At 33.4% G+C, this 20,550-nt stretch overlaps 2 protein-coding genes across 3 annotated transcripts in view; one reads left to right on the forward strand and one right to left on the reverse strand.

The window, feature by feature from the left end:
• Nucleotides 1-13,945, reverse strand: part of LOC112002244 (DNA-binding protein RHL1) — a 21,008-nt gene extending 7,063 nt beyond the window's left edge. The window contains exons 1-10 of one of the 2 annotated variants that reach the window (XM_065775024.1): nt 13,453-13,944; nt 13,258-13,368; nt 12,949-13,035; nt 12,662-12,867; nt 11,425-11,541; nt 10,931-11,153; nt 9,531-9,570; nt 9,399-9,448; nt 9,197-9,245; nt 6,525-6,559 (exon numbers count right to left, since the gene is read on the reverse strand). In XM_065775024.1, coding sequence (XP_065631096.1) covers nt 6,525-6,559; nt 9,197-9,245; nt 9,399-9,448; nt 9,531-9,570; nt 10,931-11,153; nt 11,425-11,541; nt 12,662-12,867; nt 12,949-13,035; nt 13,258-13,368; nt 13,453-13,755 — 1,221 coding nt within the window. In that variant the 5' untranslated portion in view covers nt 13,756-13,944. Of the gene's footprint in view, nt 1-6,524; nt 6,560-9,196; nt 9,246-9,398; nt 9,449-9,530; nt 9,571-10,460; nt 10,785-10,930; nt 11,154-11,424; nt 11,542-12,661; nt 12,868-12,948; nt 13,036-13,257; nt 13,369-13,452 lie in introns of those variants that run through there. The other variant, XM_065775025.1, reaches the window with a different exon arrangement.
• Nucleotides 13,946-20,284: 6,339 nt separating this feature from the next.
• The window catches only part of LOC112037414 (vacuole membrane protein KMS1), a gene marked incomplete in the record, with an annotated part of 6,002 nt that continues 5,736 nt past the window's right edge, over nt 20,285-20,550 (forward strand). Inside the window, 1 exon segment of the mRNA XM_065775026.1 lies at nt 20,285-20,410.

Here is a 20,550-nt window from a genome sequence, read left to right on the forward strand (position 1 = left end):
TTTTTCAGTCCACAACTTCAACCCACTAGATCAAAAACAGAAGAGTTTGAAAGGCAATGATCAGCCGCCGATTCACTACTAGAATCACGCCGTCGAGATCCACGTACGCCAACATGCCATCAACACCGCTCCCACCACACCGCTTCACGCTTCATGGGTTCCACCACTGCGATCTGACTTGCGAGCTCCGATCTCCACCATCGAGCATCGCTGACAGTGAACGCTGATGAGCCATGATTCTCCCATAAGATTAAACAATTAGGAAATTATGAATTTACTTATTTAACTATAATTCTAACACTTTATATTATTAATATATTACAAATAATATTTTAATAACTTATGAACTTATATATACACTTATACAATCAAATATCAAGTTTATATAAGTATTGTTGCTAGCGGTATTTACACGTTCGAGGTAAATTTGTAAAAATATACTAAATCTATTAGTATAAATACTAAGAATCCGTTTGGAAAAAGCTTATTTAGCTGAAACTAAAAAATTTTTGTTGAAAGTACTATAAATAAAATTAAAAGGTAGTGAAATTGTATAATGGAACCCATGAATAGTATCAAAAAGTGCAATGAGACCCATGAATAGTAGTAAAAATAAGCTAAATAAGAAAAAAAGCTGGTTTTTTAAGCTAATACCAAATGCAACCTAAGTATGTGTTAGGTTAAATTAATTAACCCTAAACACACTTCTCAGGACTAACGTGGTATGAGAGCACAAACACCCATTGCCACTACCATTAACACTAGCATCAACCGTCAATGCAGCATTACTCATTGCCAGCGGTATGGTAATAGCAATCCCTAACTCCAACAACCACAGTCACTCCCAAAAGAAAAAGGTCCCCTTCAAGACTTCAACGAGGCTTCTGTTGCCATTAAGAGAGTACCACCACTTGTTTGTACCCAACGTGACTCCAATGAGGTTCCTATAGCCATTCCGAGACCAAACGGTGTCGTCATGACCCAGTTAAGTTACTAAGTCAAAGACCAAACAGTGCTGTCACAACCCAGTTACCAAGTCGACTGGCCCGTATCTCAGTATTTTGCAACCCAAAGACCCAAATCTTTGTGTATAGGCCAGAAATTTAGCTCTTGTGAATTCACTGCCAATAGCTGGTGACCCACCATAGCCGCCTGTTTTGTGTTAATTTGGTATTTTTGTGTATATCAAGCTTCAATATGTTGTTTGTTTCTGCGGTTATGTAATTGTAGGCTTGTAGCAGTGTGGTACAGGTTGCTGCATTTGCAATCCATTTCTTGGGTGGTTCATGTTTGCTATCTTGATGGCCAAATGGTATAATGCTTTATGCTTGGAGTTATGTGATTGGATGGTGTTAGTGACTTGTTGGTGGTTTGTTTGTGGGACAGTAATGCCGGTGGTTTATTCCATTGCTTGGTGCTACGAAGTCCAAAGATGGTAATCCAAACCTAAATTTTTGTTCTCCTGATATGCTTTCCATTAGAGTCTGCCTACGGACACACCTAAACCCACACACAATTTCACAACATACTCAGATGTGAACTTATGATTGGATTTCACTACTTACACATGGGACCACTATTGCTAAAACAAAAATTTAAGTGCCCCAATCACAAGGTGACACTAAAGTGTATTGTGGATTTGGGTGTGTACTTTGATGTGTCTCTAGACTTACCCCTTGAATCTCTGCCTCTTTTGTAATATGCAAGTAATATGTCCTTCCCTCCTCCATAGAGAATTCAAACGATTTTGATTTGATTAAAAAAAAAAAATCCAAAATTTCATTAGAAAACCTGAAAGTAGAATGCAAACTGAAAACTAAGAAAAACTGAAAAAGACTAAGAAAATCTATGGCTAATTCGAGGTAGCCAGGCCTCATTTATGACTAATTCAAGGTAGCCAAGCCTTAAAAAGAGAAAATTTTCATGGTCTCAAAGTTCACCTAATGGTCCAATAAAACAACAAACTGCAAATTATTAATGTATAAGCAGAAACAATGGCACTAGGAAAAAATAATTTAAGAGTATATGTAAAGAACTCAATCTTTACCTAGGAAGCACCTTCACAAATATAGGTGCAAGTGCGGGTGTGGGTGCAATGCGGCGACACAGCAATTTTTGAAAGAGTAGGACACAGGTGCAGTAGGGATACGTTTATTAATTAATTGATTAATTATATGTGTGTATGTGTATGCATGTGTGTGTGTATAATTTCAACGCTTACAAAATTTGTTTTATAACAAATATATTATTCGTTTTAAAGTAATTGTTAAAAATTATTTTAAACCCGTATATGTGCGCGTGTGTGTCTATTGTCTATCTAAATAATGAAAAAAGAATTGTAAAAGAATATAATTACTTAGCTTGATAGGGTTTTAATTCCTAAAGGACCAATTTGAAAAGAAGCACATGTGGTTGGTGGAGAAGATAAATGCAAAATAAAGATAAACATACACAGTACACACCCACGGACAAAACAGGTGAAAAGGGCAAGAGGAAAATCCTTAAGAGAAACGGATCTGGCCTAAGGAAGAAGAAGAAGAAGAAGAGATCAAAGGAGGAAGAAGAGGGAGGAGATCGTGTGAAAGGAAGAAGATGGAGGAGATCACCTGAGAAGAAGAAGACAAGGGAGGAGATCAGTGTGAGAAGAAGAAGAAGAGGAGGAGGGAGGAGATCGATCGGCATGAGAGCACTGAGAGGTTCAGGTTTTCATCTTTTTCTTCTTCTTTTTTCCTCTGAGACTGTATCCCGCCATGTCCCAGTTCAACCACATCCTGCATCACATACGAGTCTAACACGGGTACAACTACCATTTAGCTGCACCTGTGCAACCCAGATCTTTACCAATCCATCTCCTCTGATATTAAAACGATGAAGAAACAAAGAGATTGTATGCACGTCAATCACTCTCCCTAACTTACCTACAGCCTTTGATCTTGTGAAATCACAAATTTGGGTTGTAAAGACATCCCTTTGAGTGAATCTTTTGGTAGACTTAAGCCCCGTTATCTGATTCTAGTACTATTGCATTACCCTCTAGTGATAAATATGCCTTTTTCACCTCTATGAATGGTAGAGGTTGTTGTGGCATCTATGGAGATCAAGATAATGGAGGTTGTGAGAAAAGGGGAGGAGGTCATGGTAAAGGGCATGGCCCTCGTAAATGTACATATTTTCATAGTGAGAATCAAATGGTAGACATTTGTTGGGATCCTCGTTGGAAACCTATTGCACATCAAATTAGTTTCCAGAAAGAGGAGAATGTTTCACAACCCTTTCGACCAAGGGAGTCAATTATGCACCTAAGGCCATTTTGGTTTGGTCAGGGGAATGATTTGTTTTGGTATATGTCATTAGTAGTGTACCGTTTCAAGATTACAACTACATGTGTGTGTTTATAAACATATAATTCAAAATACAAATTTTATGAGCTCAAATATTAACCAAAGCACATTAACCCAATGTATTAGCTTAAATATCATGTTTTATAACATTTTCTTTATAATGATATTTTTAATTATTTTTTATTGTACTAGCCAAAACATCAATAGCGGCTAAAACACTCGAAAAATCTCTAGTACAACCAATTCAACCCACAATTTCATTTGGTACTTTTTAGAGGAGTACTGGCACCGGTTTAGTGGCCAGTACAATACTAATTGCCGGTACAACGAGTACCAATATGGTATTGACTACCTTGATTTCAACTGGCAAAGTGGTGTCCATTCCTAAGGAAGGGTATCGTCGCCTTGTGTCTCTATGATCTCAATCTACTACATCCTCTCCTACTATTACTCACTCTTAGACACATCCTCCCACCGTCACTTAAGATCCCTAGGCCATTAATTCTAGAGCAACTAATAATATGACTAGTAATCCAGGTTTGCTCTCTGATCTAAAGACACCTTCTAATCTTACCCCTACTCTTTCCTTGTCTTCAATGCTATATGATATGTTCCTTGGCTTCCACTTAGTCTAGTGTCTATTAGCAAACTTACCAAAGCTCTTAATTGTGTTGCAATATTCTTACCTCATATTGCACTTTTGAAGATCTCCAAAAGGGAGGGAAGATTGGTGGCAGACATGAGTCTAACAATCTTTACTATCAAGATTTTCATGATTCACCTCATTTAGTGTCCCTTCAATCATCAATCTCACCTTTTCGGCATCATTGACATCTTGGCCATCCCTCTCTTTAGAGCTTGAACTTTTTGGCCTCATCATGTCATTAAATTGAGTCCATACAATGTGAAGCATGTCAATTAAGTAAGCACCATTGATGCCTTTTGTGTCTAGACATGAGAGTCGAGTCAGCAGTCCTTTTCACCTAGTTTATTCAGATATTTGGGATCCCATAAAAGTCCCTTCATATTTGGGTTTAGGTATTTTTTCGTGTTTGTTGACGATTTCTCTCAAGTCACTTACATTTACCTTATGAACGAAAGGTTAGAATTGTATTAAATTTTTATATCATTTTACATGTAAATATAGACTCAATTTTGATGCTTTCATTTGTGTTTTTAGATTTAATAATGCTCGTGAATATTTTCATATTGCTTTAACTCAATTCCTTGATGACCATTAGCCTTCTTGTGCCCATACCCCACAACAAAATGGTATGGCGGAACATAAATTGAGACATTTGTTGGAAGTCAAAAGAGCACTCTTATTTCATTAGTATTCTTAAAGCCTATAGGAGTGATGCTATTCTGACAGCCTGTTATCTTATCAAAACATCAAATTCCGAATTTCCAAAATGAAATCCTAGATCATGAATAACTCTGAATTCAACCAAGCTCTACTAAGTAAATGGTTGTGGAGGTACAGTATGAAGACAAGTCAACTTTGGCGACAGGTTATTGAGATCAAGTATGGGAATATTTAGGGAGGGTGGTGTACAAAAGAAGTAACAACTACTTACGATGTTAGTCTTTGAAGAACCATAAGACAACAATGGCTTGCTTTCTTTAAATCCATCATCCTCAAAGTTGGCAATGGTAATAGAATTAAATTTTGGCATCATTGGTGGTGTGGGGATTGTACCCTTCAGGAGGCATTTCCGGAACTCTACAACTTTAGTTGTAACAAGGATTCCTATCTTGCGGATGTCATGTCTTTTCCTAACCAGAGACTTCACTGGGATCTTTGATTCTATAGAGAGCCCTAAGATTGGGAGATGGAACAATTTGATATTTTTTGGAACCTTATTCATTCTATGACTTTTACTGGTGAGGGGCATGACAAACTTTGTTGGAAGTCGACAAAGAATAAGGGCTTTAAGGTTAGTGAATACTACATCCCTCTTTTCGACCCCTAACACTCTTTTTCCTTAGAAACCTATGTGGCGCTCAAAGATCCCTCCTAGAGTTGCTTTCTTTTTCATGGACTGTCACCTTAGGCAAGATAATTGACTCTTGATAGATTATGGAATAAGGGTATCCTTGTCATGGATTGGTGTTATATGTGTAAAAGATGTGGGGAATCAGTAAACCATCTTCTTCTTCATTGTCCCTTTGCTTTTGAGCTATGGTCTATGGTTTGGGTCCTTTTTGGTGTGATCTGGGTTATGCCTCAGAGTGTAGCAAATTTATTCGCATCTTGGCAGGGCTCATTTGGTAGACATCGCAACATAGACTTGTGTAGGGCCATCCCTCATTATGTATTATGGTGTTATGTATTATGGTGTCTTTGGCGGGAAAGGAACATTAGATGCTTCGAGGGAATGGAACAGTCAATTCTTGAGATTAAATCTCTCCTCCTCCACTCTTTGTTTGATTGGTGTTCTGTTTTTTGTTCTTTTTCATGTTCTAATCTTTTTGTTATGCCTAATCATTGTAATTTATGATCTTGATGTACTCCTATCCATGTACACTCCCAGTGTACCTGGGTCTTTTTTATTAATGATATTTCGTTATTTATAAAATAAAATAAAAAAATAAAAAATAACCCACAAAAGCATAACAAACCCATAATTATTCAAAAGAGGGAAGAAAAAATAAACCATCAATTAAGCATTTGGATTCAAATTCACTAAACCATTTGGGATAAGTGCATCTAAAAAGTATTGGATTGACACTATGTCTTGCACTTCTAGGGGAGATACATCTCAACCATGGGGGGAAGTTGTAGGAGTTGCTGAAGAAGGGGATGAGGGAAAGAAGAGGGGTTAGGGGAGTGAGAGAGACTTTTGTATATATATATATATATATAAAAATAAAAATTTTTCTCTTTTTTTGGGTGAGGTGAAGGGGGGGTTTGCTGAAGAAGGGTGAGGGAGATGAAATCATCATTAGGGAATTTTCATATAAAGGCTTAAAATGACATAACACAGTAAGATAGACGGGTTTTGAACTTGGGACAAGTAATTAGGAAGCCAGCGCCTTCACCACTAAGCTACAACCCTCATTTGTATATGACTCAACTAAATATGTGACTGGAACCAACTTCCACCCTCCTAGTTTAACAAGATAGTAACAAAACAGAAATACGCAAAGCATAAATTTGAACCAAAACTAAAACAATAATACCTCAACTTCCTTTCTCTTTCCCATGATACTTCCTCCTGCAAATTTAGAAACACCAATTCATTAGCTTGCCAAAGTTGACTTATATGCACATCTCGTAATGACACAAATCATGCATAGGAAGCTTCGCAATGAAGCATTGATAAACATATATAGAAATGTAATTTTTTGAAAGACCACAGAATCTGTAAGAGAGAGGCCTGATAATGTTTATTGTATAATCCTAGGTAGTGTTATGATAAATCCTTGCAAGATGAAAATTCAAGCATGAGAGAGTTAGCCATGAAGAATGAGATGGATTCCTTGTTGGAAAATCAGACATGGAAATTGACTAAACTGACAACAGGAAAGAAGTCTTTGCATAATAAGTGGTTATAAAAATAAAGAATGAGCATGATGGAAGCAAGTGCTGCAAGGCCAGATTAGTTGTCAAAGGTTTTCAACAGAAGAAAGGTATTGACTACTCAAAAATATTTTCTTCAATTGTGAAGATGTCAGCAATTAGACTAATACTGGGAATGGTGACTGCAGAGAATCTACATCTTGAGCAATTAGATGTGAACTAAAGACAGCATTCCTTCACGATAATTTGGAGGAAGATATTTACATGTGTCAGCCACAAGGGTTCACTGTTCAGGGACAGGAGGGTCTAGTTTGCAAACCGAAAAAGAGTTCGTATGGATCAAAACAAGCTCCAAGACAATGGTAAAAGAAATTTGACATTTTTATGTGTAGAACTGGGTTCAAGAGATGTGAAGCTAATCATTGTTGCTATATTAAGTTCTTTGACAACTCTTATATCATTTTACTGCAGTATGTGGATGCTTATTGTGGAGCACTGAGGAGATTAATAATCTGAAAAAGCACTGAAGCAGTTGTCAAAACATTTTGCAATGAAAGATTTGGGAGTTGCAAAACAAATCCTTGGTATGAGAATCACTAGAAACAAGACTAATGATATGCTGAAACTTTCATAGACAGAGTGTGTGAAGAAGGTTTTCTAGCAAGTTTAACACGAATAAGTAAAGAACAGTTACTAAAGACAAAGAAGGAAAGGGACCATTGAGAAGGTACCCTATGCCTCGACTATTGGTAGCCTAACGTATGTTATGGTGTGTACAAGGCCAAACGTTGCACATGCAATGGGAGTTGTGACTAGGTACATGAGTAGGCTAGGAAAGCAACATTGGAAGGTAGTCAAGTGAATTCTAAGATATCTATGAGGTTCATTAGATACATGTCTTTGCTTCACATGTGCAAGTTTGAAACTGCAAGGTTTGTGGACGTTGATTTAATAGGTGATATTGACAACAGAAAGAGTACTACTGGGATTGTATTTACTCTGGGTGGTACAACTATATCTTGGGCTTCAAATCTACCAAAGATTGTTGTTATGTCTACTACAGAAGCTGAGTATGTTACAGTAACTAAAGCTACAAAGAAAATGATTTGACTACATAGCTTCTTGGATTAATTGGGTAAGAAGCAGATGATGGGCATTCTACACCATGATAGTTAGAGTGCAATTTTTCTTGCCAAAAATTTGGCTTTTCATTTGAAGTCGAAGCATATACAAATGAGATACCACTTTACCCATTATCTTGTTGAAAATGAACTGCTGATACTTGAGAAGGTTTGTGGATCTAAAAATCTAGTAGATATGTTGACTAAAGGTGTCACCATTGAGAAGCTAAAGCTGCACACAGCTTCAATTGGTCTTCTAGCTTGATGACAAGAGGATGAGTTGTAGTGATGAGGAATTGTGTTTGGAGGTATACAGCTGATGCTGGTGATTGAACTAGTCTCCAAGTTGGAGATTTGTTGGGCTATGTGGAGCTAGTTGTGTTTGATTCAAATTATGACCCAACCTGATATAAAAGTGCTACAATTTTTTAATGAGATTTTTTCCTGGGAAGCACGGACACGAAAAAATTGCCAAAATGTACTAGTTGGACACGTATCCGTCACAAACACAAACGTGTCAAGTACACACTCAAGAAGAAAAAAACATTTTTTAATTCAATTCTTCTATTTTGATGTTGAATGTTGTTTATTTGAGCTCTTTTTTATGGGTGTCTAGTTTATTTGAACTCTTTTGTTCGTACTTTAAATAAAATTTTATTGTCATTAAATTAATTTTATATATATTTCCAAACATTTCATTGTTGTTACATTGTTTTTAAATCCTAAATAAACATAACTTATTCCAAATATAAAATATAAATACCTAAAAATAAATATTTATTAAATAATTGTCTTTCCCTCAACGTATCGTATCCTAGTTTTTCAAGAAATGTCATGTCACCATGCTATGTATCATGTCGTACTACATATCGTATTCATATCCATGCTACATAGAATTTTTTCAGGCTTAGTCGGAAAAAATTTTGGCCCATGTTTAACCAATTGTGAATCATGTGTGCAAGAGTGAAATACCGTTGTTTTTAGATTAAGGTTGGGTGAGTTGTTTTGAGAGAAAAAACTATATTGCCACATCTTGTATTTTTCCCTAAAAATAGTAAAATTATTGCAACTCCGTAGACGTAAGCAAATTGCCAAATCACGTAAATATTGTCTTGTGTGATTGTTTTTTCTTTGACACATATTTTCTCAATTTTTGCATCTCACAAATCCAAATATTTCGTGTATATTCCCAACAAGAGAGAGAAACTTACCAATATCTTTTTCCTTGATAACTTTTTCCTTTTTCCTAGGTCCTTCATCCTGCAAGAACAAGATTTTTATGCCATGTCAGCTTGCACACAAACATAAATCCCACAACAGTCCCACATAAAGTAGTCATTGCTAGGAAGAGAGATTGCTGTACTTGAAATTCAAGAGAGAGGGGGCGAGGGGAATTAAAGGCAAAACCTCTACCTCATTATTCTTCCTTTTTGAATTAGGATGCTGCAACTTCTGGCCGGAAACTGGAGACATCAATAGTTCTTGTTCTGAATTTTCTAATCCCAATAGTCCCATTATAAAAAAGAATTAGAGAAAATTAAAAACCTTTTGAAGATGGAGATTTCCTTGGATTTCTTGGTGCTTTCTGAAAATGGAAAAGCTTTATAAGAAAACTGTAATTCAGAATACCAGTTAGCTATAATTTACTTGGCAGTATAGTTTGAATCATATTTCTCCAATAAGACATTATGTATAAATCTGAGAAAGTAATAATAACATGCAGGATTTTAGTCAAAGTTGACATGCGTTTAGCACTATTCCTTCCCTCCCTCCCTTACTAGATTAATAGGCTACACACGCATCTAGCAGGCCTTGACCAAGATGCATTCTTCTTTGCTTTAAAGTTGTGCCTAGATTACAGATTAATTTGGCCGGCCAAATTAATGTCTTACTGGAATTCTAGGATGCAAAGTGTGTCACCTTCCAATGAAACATACAGGGTTACCTCTAGGAGCTCGCTTCAAATCAAAACCTATTTGGGATGACCTATTTAGGATGGCATCTTAGAAAGAATGTAAAACTCAAGGCCTTGCAGGGTAACACAGGTGTTTCTTTTCCCTGGTTGTATTTGAGGTACAAAGGTGCCACGAAAAAAGTTTGTGTTCTTTGCTTCAACAGCAGCATTAAGGAAAATTCTAACGGTGTACAATATTCAAAATGAAGTCTCCTGATTATTTATTGGTATTGCATGTGTAAGAGGAGTGAGGAATCAATTGAGCACTTGTTGCTTCATTGTCCAGTGGCTACTGATATTTGGTCTTCTATATTTGTTTTGTGTGGGATATCTTGGGAGATGCTTAGGATTGTGATTGAGACGCTGAAGTGTTTGCAAGAAAGATTTCACCAACAGAGTCTCAAAGATTTGGAGGGCTGACCCTCTGTGCATCATGTGGACAATCTGGAAAGAGAGATTTTAAAGGCGAGAATAAAATAATATAGAGAAGTGGAAGTAGAAAAAGAGAAAATAATACATGGGTTACATGTTTCGTCCTAATGGCCTACATCCACGGGGGAAAGCCCTTAGCAGATACATATTTTCTATATAAAGCTCATTGTTACATTGAACCCTAAGCAGGGTATATATAAGAGCTAAGGTTAGCCCTACAAGGGCTTACAATATATTGGGCCTCTTGGGCCATTACATGAACATCAACCCAATATCTTTGACACTCCTCCTCAAGCTGGAGCATACAGTCATATAGGTCCAGCTTGAACACATACTCTCTAATGGAGCATACAGTCCTGGGTACTGGCATACTATTCAATGTATGCACATGATAGTCAAATTGATAGTGGACCCTTCAGAAATGCAAAGGTGCAGTGAGGAATTGGAAAAACCAGCATCTCAACAAAGTTTTTTTATTCTACCAGAATGAAAATAATAAAAAGGAAAAGGAAAAAAATCATGCACTCTCAATTACCAAATTAAAGTCATAAGATCTTACCTCCTCTACTTTCTTAAACAGTGTGGATATAGTAGCCTGAACAAGTGAACCATGATTACTGCCAGACCCGTCCTTAGATGTAGTTGCTGTAGTGGCATTATGAGACAGTCTCTTCGACTTAGACACTGACATAGCAGACCGCTTATTCTGTTCAGGAAATTGACCCCTTTCTACAGCACCCTTATTGTCAATGTCAAGGTTTACAGAGCAGAGATTATCAGTCTGTACTTGCAAATTAAGGGAATCAACATATTGCCCGTGAAAGGAAAGTTTGGCTCAGCTTATATCCTAAAATGGAATGTAAAGCTTTTTAAAGTATCAACCTTTTTGACGTATAGATGTACTTTTACAGAATAAACAAAATAAGTTCATGAAAATGCTAAGAAGAATAAAGTTCTAATGTTCCAGACTTCCAGTTTGGCTGGCATGCAGAGATGTTTAAAAAAGAAGTGCCTTTACAAACATTTACTAATGAAGATGATATAGTCAGGATATTTCCACTAGTATATTTTGTGATTGAAGAATCAACTTCCTCAACTTTTTTTCCTTCCCCTTCTGATACATCAGCATCACTCTCAACAGATTCATCCCCAGCAAAAGCATCTGCAAAACTGAACAATAAAAAGGCTATAGATAAATGGGAAATTGTAATTTTTAAAGGAAATGATTAACTTAACTAGATAGAACATCAAAGCTTAATCAATGAAAATTTTCAAACAATTGGCTCAAAAGCATCGGAAGAAGGATCTCATATTTCAGTTTTGGTGGTTTCCATATGGTCAACAAGCCTTATCATGGAGCTGTAATGAGCCTAGCCGAGCCGAGCTGAGCTGAACTAAAGGAGTTCAAACTTGGTTCATATTTACTTTGCTACTAAGCTCAAACCAAACTTGAACTGAAGGCCAAGCTCAATATTTATGTTCTAGCACGGTTTGTTAATTTCCCAAACAAGCTCTGTTAAATTATTAAGTAAATTAACACCATTTTTTTAAGAAACTTGTGTGTCTAGCTTTCTGGTGCACATTAGCCACCAAAATTTATACTTAAATTTTATTAACTAATTCATTTACACTTTAATACAACAAAAAAGCTTCAAATTTGAGCTCAAGCTTAGTTCATTTAGTTAAATACGACCTAGCACAGATTACCACTTTGTCCGAGACAAGATTCTAAGTGAAGATGTCACTACACCATTTGTGAAGTCTGAAGACCAACTTGCCAATATCTTTACCAAGGCATTATGTAGTGTTTTGGGTCTATATGTTTCAAGTTGGTCTTATATGACACATATGCTCCCGCTTGAGGGGGAGTGTTAAAATAAATAGAATGATGATATTATGGGTTGTACTCTTGGGTTGTATAGGTGGTATTCTACTAGAAGGGTTTAGAAGATTCCAGTGACGATGTGTCCCTACCATCTGTCTCCTTTAAGAATATTCCTTGTCCTATTGTAACCACATTCCTGTATAAGAAATGAATAATAAGAGGGCTGGGAACTAAGAATTTCTAGCACCTCCTTCATGTGCAATATACATCATCTATTAATATTATATACAACAACATTCTAATATCTAAGACTACCCCAACCCCTTCTAATCGTTTTACTATTCGAGCAAGCAAAGGGACAACATAATCAACATTCAACATCTTTTGTGAGGATTAAAAATGAATATCAATTATATTTAACAAAAAGAAGATATATAAGGCAAAATAAGATGGCAAGGCTAGTACTTGAATGTTTTCCCAGCGGTTCTCTGTGAATGTCGAACTGGTGTTGCTTGGATCAAATCCTTTAAATTTTTCTCAGAGTCAGATAAATCAACTTCAAGCTCTTCAGATTTAGGAGACTGTTGTTCTACGTATGTCATTCCGGCAGGCTTATTAATCAAAGATGTGGAACCTGCTCCACCTTTGAAGTCATATTCAATGGGTTGTCCCTGAAAAAATGGAGATTTAAGATGTGGATCATCAAAGGAACTATAAATTCACATCACACAAAAATTCAAAGAGAACCAAACCTCATTAAGATCATTAGGAAAATCGAGGCAAGCTTCTTCGGGGTTCTCATCTTCTGTCCCAATCCACCATGCTTCAGAAAATACAATCTGTGGTGTAGTGGTTTGAGTGTGAATCAGATAGATTACCCATTATCTAAAAAGCTTAATCTATTCTCTATTAGAAAATGATGAATAATTTTATAGCTGAATCTAACATTCCCTCTTTCAATTATTCTATGATAGTATGATAAATATTACGAATTGTCCCAAAAAAAAAAAAAAAAAGCTTAATTAAGCGAGTGAGAGAATGTTTAGAAAGAAAAGACTAACCATATTATCGAAGTAGTCGTCACAGGTGACACTCTTGCCACCTCTAGGGAATTGTAACGTCAGATATCTGTTGTTGGGATATAAAATAGTCCCAAACAATTTCAATCGGCCCTGAAAGTAACAATTGGCTGGCTGATTGTAAAAAATAAAATTGGGAATTGGGAATTGGGAATGAATATCAAAATAAATAAAAACCTTGGGGAAATGGAGGTAGAGAATGGGGTTTTTGGTGGCCAAATCCTTGAGCTCACCGATCTTGCCTCCTTGAGCAGGAAGAGGGGCGAGTAGTCCTGGGAAGGAGAAGAGGAATTTGTTCTTCCGCTGAGACTTCTTGAGAATGTCCTTGCCATGGTGTTTGATTACGACATTCGAAGGCCTCAGCCTCAACGCCGCTTCCACCTTCGCTCGACTATCTGACACTATGATGTCCTTCGCCAATGCCACTCTCTTCAGCCTCTTCCGCTCTGAAAAACCATTTTCACCTTCTTCCTTCGCCATTCGATTCGATGATTTCTTTCTTTTTGCAACGGAATCTTAACCTGATGATTAATTCAATCTCCAAATCTAGAGTCAATTAACAATTGACCAAATGTGGAAATATCGTATGATGAGGAATTTTTTTTGCATTTAGCTTCATTTTTATAATATTTGAGTTAGTTGTCTAGCAACAAAACTATTCAGCAAAGTTTATCCAAAAAAATATATATATTCAGCATAGCCCCGTTTGGTTCAGGATCAGGAGCTTATCAACGTTGCTTTCAGCTTTTAAATAATATTACATGAATTTTTACACACTTTTTCACTTAGATATATTTCAAAAAAAATTTAAACAATGTTATTAGAATAACATTACCAAACGATCCTCTAGCATTTTGAGTTTCTAATACTCGAGTTCCAAGATAAAAAATCAAGTTTTTAAAACTAGAGTTGCTAGTAGTGGTAGCTAATGTGGAAAAAATTCTACGTGAAACTCGAGTTTTTAAAACTTGAATTCCACCGTTTACTTTCCCAACACCTGTGCTGCTTCTTCTTCCCCTGTTCTTCTTTCCTTCAGCTCGTGATTCTTCTTCGTCGAATTTGCATTCTCCAGAGAGGTTTTCAAATCTGGTACTTCTACTTCTACTTCTTCTTCCTCTATTCTACTTCTTCTTCCCTTTCATTTCTAGTTCTTCATCTTCATCGTCATCTTCGTTCCACTTCTTCTCTAGAACTTAAGTCTTTAAGACTCGAGTTCTATGTGGCAAAAACGTCTCCATGTCAACAATCAGAACTCGAGTTATTGAGGCACGATTTTTCCTCCGAACTTGAGCCTCATAGGCTCGAGATGTTATTCTCCTCATTTCTTTTCAAATCTTGCTAACTAACTACATAGTGTGGAAAACTCATACTATTCTGCAAATTACCTCCCTTTGATGAGCGGTTGAAATATTTACATCAAGTGAACCAAACGCGTGTTGCGTCACTTTTAACAAGTTTAGGGTTTATTTTGGATCCACTTATTTTGGTAAAACTGAACATTTTTTTGTTGAAAATACTGTAAAAGTTAGCTAAAATAGTATAGTGATACTCATAAGTAGTACCAAAAAGTGCAGTGAAACCCATAAATAATAGCAATAATAAACTGAATAGTAAAATAAGTTGGCAAAATTAATTATGCCAAACAAACACTTAAGATCTGTTTGAGATCCGCTTATTTTGCTGAAACTGAAAACTTTTTGCTGAAAATACTGTAGATAAATGTAAATATTACAATGGGATCCATGAATAATACCAAAAAGTGTAGTGGGACCTATGAATAGTACCAAAAATTAGCTGAATAATAAAACAATGTTTGGCAAAAATTAAAAAGTCATCTTATTTTACTATTCAGCTTATTTTTGGTACTATTCATGGCCCCACTACACTTTTTGGTACTATTAATGGGTCAAACTATACTATTTCAATTAACTTTTACTTTTATTTATAGTACTTTTAACAAAATGTTTTCAATTTCAGCAAAATAAACGAATCTCAAATAAACCCTAAGTAGATGAGAGAGAGAAATATTGACGAATCTTACGATATATCTATACTCCTATTGAAGGGGTTTTCCCTGTTTGAATTCCTCAATTTTAAAGCCTAAAATACCCTCATCATACTCACTTATAAGTTTTCAACTAACGGGAATAAATATGTAAATTAAAACTCTTATACTTTAAGACCCACAAACTCACGTACACTTTACTAGTTTCTCTCATTCTTCTTCAAATTCTTCTTCTATTTTCAGATTTGGTTTCTAAACAATTTAAGTCAAAGACTCCAACGGCTTTTCAAGTTTTATCTTTTGCAAGTTCTTCTTTCTTTTCTTTTCTTTTGTTTATCATGGACTTTTTTTGAGTTTTTACCTGCCATGATTGCCACGTATTCATAGTTTGAGGAGTACTTATTTTTAGGTTAATGTGAATAGGGATTCAAGGGTGTTTGACAGTTGCTTATTACCTGTGGCTAATTTAGAAATTTAAAAAATGAGAGTTTAAGCTTAAACTGGCTACTTGAGAAAGAATATTGGTGAGGCTATTTCTTTTTGTTTTGGCATGCAATCAAACACGAACCCTTTTTTGGGGGTTTTTTTTTTTTTTTTTTTTTAATTCAGAATATATGCTACTTTTTTTCATTTTCTTTTTATGAGGGGATTATGCTACTTGGTTTGGTTTTTTTTTTTTTTTTTTTTTTTACAGGAATTTATGTTACATTTTATTTTTGAGGAGATTATGCTACTTAATTGGTTTCTTTTGTTTATGTTACATTTTATTTACATTACATTTTCTTTTGTTTCATAAAATTTACATTACATTTCATTTTGTTTCATAAAATTAAAAATGTAATTGGTTTTTTTTTTTTTTTTTTGGTTTTTTTAATCTTTTTTTAAAAAAAAAAAATCACTTTCCTTACTCACATTTTCTTCTCTAAAAAAAATTCTCACGTTTTTTTTTTTTTCAAATCTCTTCTTTATTTTGGGGGAAAAAAAAAGACTCCTACTATAAAACCACTACTATAACTTCTCCATCCATATCTTTAAATTTAACCCTAACTATTTTATCTAAGAAATTGTTGTAAAAAAATTTCTTTTGTAACAAAAACTATATTTATCATTTGTATAATTCTATGTGAATTTCAATTTACATTTTTTTTATATATAATTATTAATTTACTACTCCATTAAAAATGTTACATAACTTTTTCTCAGTTTTAAAGATAGTTGATAAATTTTAAATTTAAGGTCTTATTAACTTTTGTTATGGATGTGTAGTAAGTGGCTAACTTTTAGGATTAAAAAACTAATTTTTTGAATTAAACTATTAGCCTTTTATAAAAAAAAATAAAAAATAAAAATAAAAAAAAGAAGAAGAAAGAGAGAAAAAAAAGGTAGTTGAAAAATTTTAAATTTAAGCTTTTATTTACTTCTTTTATTGATGTGTAGTAAGTGGCTAATTTATAGGATTAAAAAACTACATTTTAGTATCAAACAAAAAAAGATAACTGCCAAAAACAACAACAACAATAACAACACCAAAAATTTTTAAAATTAAAAAAAAAAAATGTGGATGTAGCATCTTGCAGCCTTTCCTTTAACAAATAAATAAATAAAACAACAAAAATTTGAGCCTTTTACAATAAAAGAAAAAAATGTAGATAGTTGCTAAAATTTTAATTTAAGCTCTTTTTATCTTTTTGTTATGGATGTGTAGTACATAGCTAAAATTTAGGATTAAAACACTTTTATATATGTGTAGTAAGTGGCTAAATTATAGGATTGAAAAACTACATTTTAGGATTAAATAAAAATGATAACTGCCAAAAAAGAACAACAACACCACCACCAAAATGACAAAAACGTGGATGCACCATCCTAACTAAATAAATTTAAAAAAAAAAAAAAAAAAAAAAAAAAACAACATTTTATTATCTATATACATGTATAAAAATATATATGCTTATATAAATTTGAGATTGAATTCTATAAGTTTGCAAATAAATTCATAGCATATCAAATTATATTTGTAATTTGTTGACAATATAAATATCTCATTTTTTTTATATAGTAAAGATATGATATTTTTTTAAGTTCATATATGCAAATCATTTAACTCAAATAATTTATTTCAATTATAATTTATTTAATTATTAAGTATTAGTATACATTGTGAAAGAGTAAACAATATATATATATATATGGTGAAAAAATAAATTAATCAAGTATCTTGTAAATAAATTTAAGATCATTTGAACCAAACTTAGACATCTAATATAATTCAATGATGAACTCGAAATTGATTTATATTTAAAAAAATTTAGAAATTAATTTTTAATTTTTAGTACTCTATTTGGATGGACTAATTTTAAAGTCCTAATCTTTTCCCTCGAAGGATTGTTTTCGTGGACTTGAAAAAACCGGTAAGAATAAGAATAGTGAACAAGGAACCTATTAATTGGCTATTCTCTCTTGGAAGAGACATCTTGCTTGTTTTGGACGTTGGAAGTATATTCTCTGCCTAATGGGATCACATAAAAGGCATCTATATATGAGCTCTTGCTTTTAAAAGCATGCCAACGTTTCCACATATCGTACAAGCAATGTCTTCGTCTTATAATTACTACGTGAATAATAATAAATACATGGTTTCTCATTTATGAAAACAAAATTTGATACCTACCAGGAAAAAAAATGGCATATTACTATTTATTTTATCTTCTTTAATCATATTTTTGTATCTTCCTAGTTCCTACTACTACTGATAAGGATTGAATTCAAGATCCATTACTAGCTTTGTTCACTTTACTATGTAGTAAGTGCTAAGACACAATTTACTTATAAGATCGAAAATTCATTCTATTTATATATATATATATATAACAGTATAAAAAAAAAAATCATAACCAATGCAAAAAAAAAAACTACAAAGAACATTCTACTCTTACAAAAAAATAAAAATTCCATTGGTAGATTACAAGTATGTCTTTCCTAAGTTCCAATTCCACAGAGACAGATATTTGTTAGCCTACATATATAACAAATTTGGTAATATGTTGTAAAACATGCATACACACATCATGTCTTATACATTGTTTTGCATAAAGTGTATATGTTTCCATTATGTCAAGTGACTACCTTTCTGCTCTCTCTCTTTTTATTTTATTTTTCTCTCTCTCTCACCAAATGAATACCTTCTTTTTTTTTTTTTTATAGTTTATTTTAAATTTTAGCATCCATTTCACCATCAAATTATAATGAAATTATGTTTTCATAAAATAAAATAAAATAAAAAAATCAAATGGATTAGTAGATCAAATCTGGAAAGAAAAACACACACACATTAAAAATAAAAATCTACTCTCAACATGAAACTAATATTAAAAATAATAATAAATTTGTTAATGAAGACTTGTTTCTTGCTACAGTAAATTGTTACAGAGTTTGAATCCAAGTTCAGGTAGTGCCTCTGAGCAAATAAGCTTTAGGTTATTTGAAAAACAATAGTAAACTAAGTTAGGAGAAGCATGTAGGATTATAGGAATGTCAATGGATTGGATGGAATTTTTTTTTTTCCAAACTCAAAATCCCTAATAAATAATTCTATCCACCAAATTCAATTGATCCTTTGAATTTCTGGAGAAATTATTAGGTCCACCAAGTATACTACTGACGTGGTCTTCCCTGGCCTCCTAGCCAATAAACTACTATTATTTATGCAAATGTGACATCATCTAGTAATTTTTACTTTTTATTCTTTGTGTTAATTAAGAAGCTTACATATACATTTGCATAGATAACATCATCTCATTGATCAGGGAGGACCATATCAGCAGTCCTCCCAATGTAAATAATAATTTCTCAAAATTTTGGCTAACTCTTTTTTACAATATTATGTACGTTTTTTAAAGCCCAAATATATTATTATTATTCAAAAAATGAAAGATTTTGATTTTTTTTATCATCGTTTTCCAATTTTTTCATATAAGCCTTCAAAACCCAACATTTTTCTATGTCATTATTATATATTATATATACATACACATCTTGTTAAACTATTTTAGTTTTTTTATAATAAATTTGTTAACTTTATTAAAAATAGAAGAGATACAAAACATTTTGAATCACAAAGGACTTAATAAAAGATGGAGTTTCCTCTATTAAAGTTACAATTATCAATTCCTTTGGCGTGTTGTGCCAAGATATGAGCTAGTTTGTTTTCTTGTCGTCGAACATGCAACAATTGAGATCTTCTGAACTCTTGCAAACTATTTTGGTTTAAATTATTTTTATTCAATTTATTTGGAATTCAACCAATTGAGCTAGATTCTCAAAAAAAAAAAAATTGAACTAACTGAAACTCATTAAATGTTGAAACTTTATTATTAAACCAAAACATTAATCAGTTTTGGCCTTTTTGATATAGTTGGGGATTGAATTCCAAATATTTTATTTAACTATAAAATATTTTACTAATTGAACTAATTGAAACTCACTAAATATCTTTTGAAAGAGATTAAATTCTATAAGGATATGGTATAAAATTTAAGTTTTACCCATCCAATCCTAACATGCCACATCATTATATTAAAGATTAAAAAATATACATAACAACACACCATTAATTCTAACATTTATTTAAAAATTCAACTTAACTGTGAATTCATTTGATGTTATTAGATGGTATAAAATATAAATTTTACAACTCATCTTTACTAAATTCGGACTCTCCTTGAAAACACAAAAAATTAAAAATTTAAAAAAAAAAATGCCAACGATAAATGGTAGTTACAAGATTGTTGGCAATGCTTAAAAAGTTTTGGGAACAATAAATGGTAGCTATAAATATAATTACTCAAAAAAATTTGGTGGTATTACTTTGATTTCGTTTTTTCACCCTTCCTAAAAATGCAAATTTACTGCTCTCTTAACTAAACACACCCACCCGTTATCAAAATTTTAAAATTTTTTGACATTTAATTGAATATATTTACCTTTTTTTTTAGAATAAATAAACTCCCAATTCCAAATTCCATTCCCAATTGGGTAGCTTTGTGAAGGAGGAAAGAGTGGAGAGACTCCAACGACAGACAAACACAGAGCGAGAGAGAGAGAGAAGCTACAGAATTTCATCTTCACGCAAACTCCTCCAATCTCCTAAGTAACTCTTCCCTCTCTCTGTGTTTATTCGCTCCTTATTTTTGTTTTTTGTTTTTTTATAGATCTCTCCAACTTTCATTCAAACCAAACCAAACCCAAAAAAAAAAAAAAAAAAAAAAATT

The sequence above is a fragment of the Quercus suber genome, unplaced genomic scaffold, assembly GCF_002906115.3.
Source record: "Quercus suber isolate HL8 unplaced genomic scaffold, Cork oak 2.0 scaffold_103, whole genome shotgun sequence".
Lineage (NCBI taxonomy): Eukaryota > Viridiplantae > Streptophyta > Magnoliopsida > Fagales > Fagaceae > Quercus > Quercus suber.